Source organism: Salpingoeca rosetta, assembly GCF_000188695.1.
Source record: "Salpingoeca rosetta unplaced genomic scaffold supercont1.16, whole genome shotgun sequence".
In the NCBI taxonomy this organism is placed as follows: domain Eukaryota; class Choanoflagellata; order Craspedida; family Salpingoecidae; genus Salpingoeca; species Salpingoeca rosetta.
Window position 1 is genome coordinate 528,940 of NW_004754918.1, and position 2,015 is coordinate 530,954.

The 2,015-nt window shown below is 54.0% G+C and overlaps 1 protein-coding gene across 1 annotated transcript in view; it reads right to left on the reverse strand.

Annotated features, from left to right (window-relative positions):
- PTSG_07091 (uncharacterized protein) overlaps positions 1–1,148 on the reverse strand; it is a 3,834-nt gene extending 2,686 nt beyond the window's left edge. Inside the window, exons 1-3 of the mRNA XM_004992449.1 lie at positions 1,032–1,148; positions 560–628; positions 128–432 (exon numbers count right to left, since the gene is read on the reverse strand). Of these exons, the coding sequence (XP_004992506.1) occupies positions 128–432; positions 560–628; positions 1,032–1,097 (440 nt within the window). The 5' untranslated portion in view covers positions 1,098–1,148. The remainder of the gene's footprint in view (positions 1–127; positions 433–559; positions 629–1,031) is intronic.
- Positions 1,149–2,015: the final 867 nt, after the last annotated feature.

A 2,015-nucleotide genomic window follows, 5' to 3' on the forward strand; every position in this document is an offset into this window, starting at 1 on the left:
GCATGTATATGCACGTGTATGTGGTGGACCGAGATTAGTTTGGCTGAAGCCAATTCGTTGGGTGTGAGTCATGGGTAAGGCATGAGAAGCACGTCGCAAACAGCCGTCGCAGGATATCAACTCAAACATGCACTTACTCAGCCGCTTGTTGAGGGCAGATGTGTCCAGCTTGGGAGGTGTGCATTTGGACAATTGCAGCTTTACAGCTTTGCATGCTGAAGATATCTTATGTTTGTCGGTCGTGAGTGGATCGAGCGCGTCCACTACAATGTCAACGTCTGGCATTGTGTGGGCCATGTCTGCGATGTAGTCTTGCAAGTGCTCCAGCGCGTCAGAATCGAAATCACGAAGAGATGTCTCAACGTCAAGTCCTTTGCGAGCAGCATTGTACTTCTTCCGCAAAATCATGGCGGCTCTTTGGAGCACCATGACCTGCACCGTTCAAGCCGGGAAGACGAGGCGTCAGGAGAAAAGAGAAACGATTGAAACAATGTGTCGGCCCATATGAGATGCCATGCAGTGCAAAAGCGCATTGGCAAGGCAGAGCCAACAAGCGTACCTCTGTTGCCGTCAGCTGCGGTGGGGCTGGCATGGTGTCTTCACTCGTGGAATCCGCTGAGGATGGTACCTGAGGAAGAGACCAAAGCGGTGGCAGGTGAGGCGCGAATGACACATCAGATGGCAGGTGTCGATGCTCTGTGGGTTGTATGCAGTTGGCCCTGATGCAGCGTCAAGGCACATGTGTGTGTGTGTGTGTGTCGATGCGTGCGTGCGTGAGTTGTGCATGTGTGTGTCGATGCGTGCGTGTGTGTGTGTGTGTGTGTGTGTGTGTGTGTGTGTGTGTGTGTGTGTGTGTGTGTGTGTGTGTGGGTGTGGGTGTGGGTGTGGGTGCGTGTGTGTGTGTGTGCGTCTGTGTGTGTGCGTCTGTGCGTGCGTGTGTGTGTGTGTCGACGCGTGGAGCACATGGAATACCTACAACTGGACATGCAAAAATGTGTGATCGACAAGAAAATGAGTACATGTGCCATCACCTTTGTCGCTTGCGCATCGCCACTGGGGCGGCGCTCACAAGATGCTGCTGCTGCCACTGCGAACATTGCTGTGTGTTGTTGACGTGCGTGTGTGGGATGACCATGTGTCGACAGGGGTGTGTTGTAAATTTGAAATTTGAGCGGCGGGAAGATGGTGTGACATGATTTGATGCAAAATTAACGCATAACATTCAAGCAGACGATGCTGACTGGCAGTTGTGGTGCAGTTGTTGGTGCTGTGGGCCGGCGGCTGCTGCAGCAGGCACGGGCATCGCAGTGGTGCAGTGCTGCTGTGTCGCGAAGCCTCTCGAGCAGCAGGCTGTGCTGCGACAAGAACAGACTGGCTGCACGAGCTAGTGGCTTTGAAGACACTGTGTGGGTGGAATTCGCGCCACTGGCCCAGAAGCATGGCGCCGTCAACCTTTCTCAGGTATGCGTGTGTGTGTGTGTGTGTTGTGTGCGTGTGTGTTTGTTGTGTGCGTGTGTGTTTGTTGTGTGTGTATGTGTGCGTGTGTGCGTGCGTTTTGTGGTTGCCCTGCTGCACTTTTGTGGTTACAGCCACTGCTCATCCCCCCGCCTCATACACACACACAATCTTTTTCCCTTCGCGGTTTGTTTCAGGGCTTGCCATCGATTCCAGTCGCACCCTTTTATTCTGTCTTGCATGCAAACGGGTACGTGAGGCCGATTCCACTGCTGCACGTGTACTGCGTCGCTGCACTGTCTTCACTCACTACGTTTTCTTCCTTTGTGTTGAAGGTGCTTGCTCCCACCTCATGCGAGCGCTGCTCTTGCTTCCACCTCATGCGAGCGCTGCTCTTGCTCCCACCTCATGCGAGCGCTGCTGCTGCTTCCACCTCATGCGAGCGCTGCTCTTGCTCCCACCTCATGCGAGCGCTGGTCTTGCTTCTTCCTTGTGTGTGTGTGTGTGTGTATGTGTGTGACAACTCCCGACAGCTGCTGAGCCAGGCATGCATCACCAGT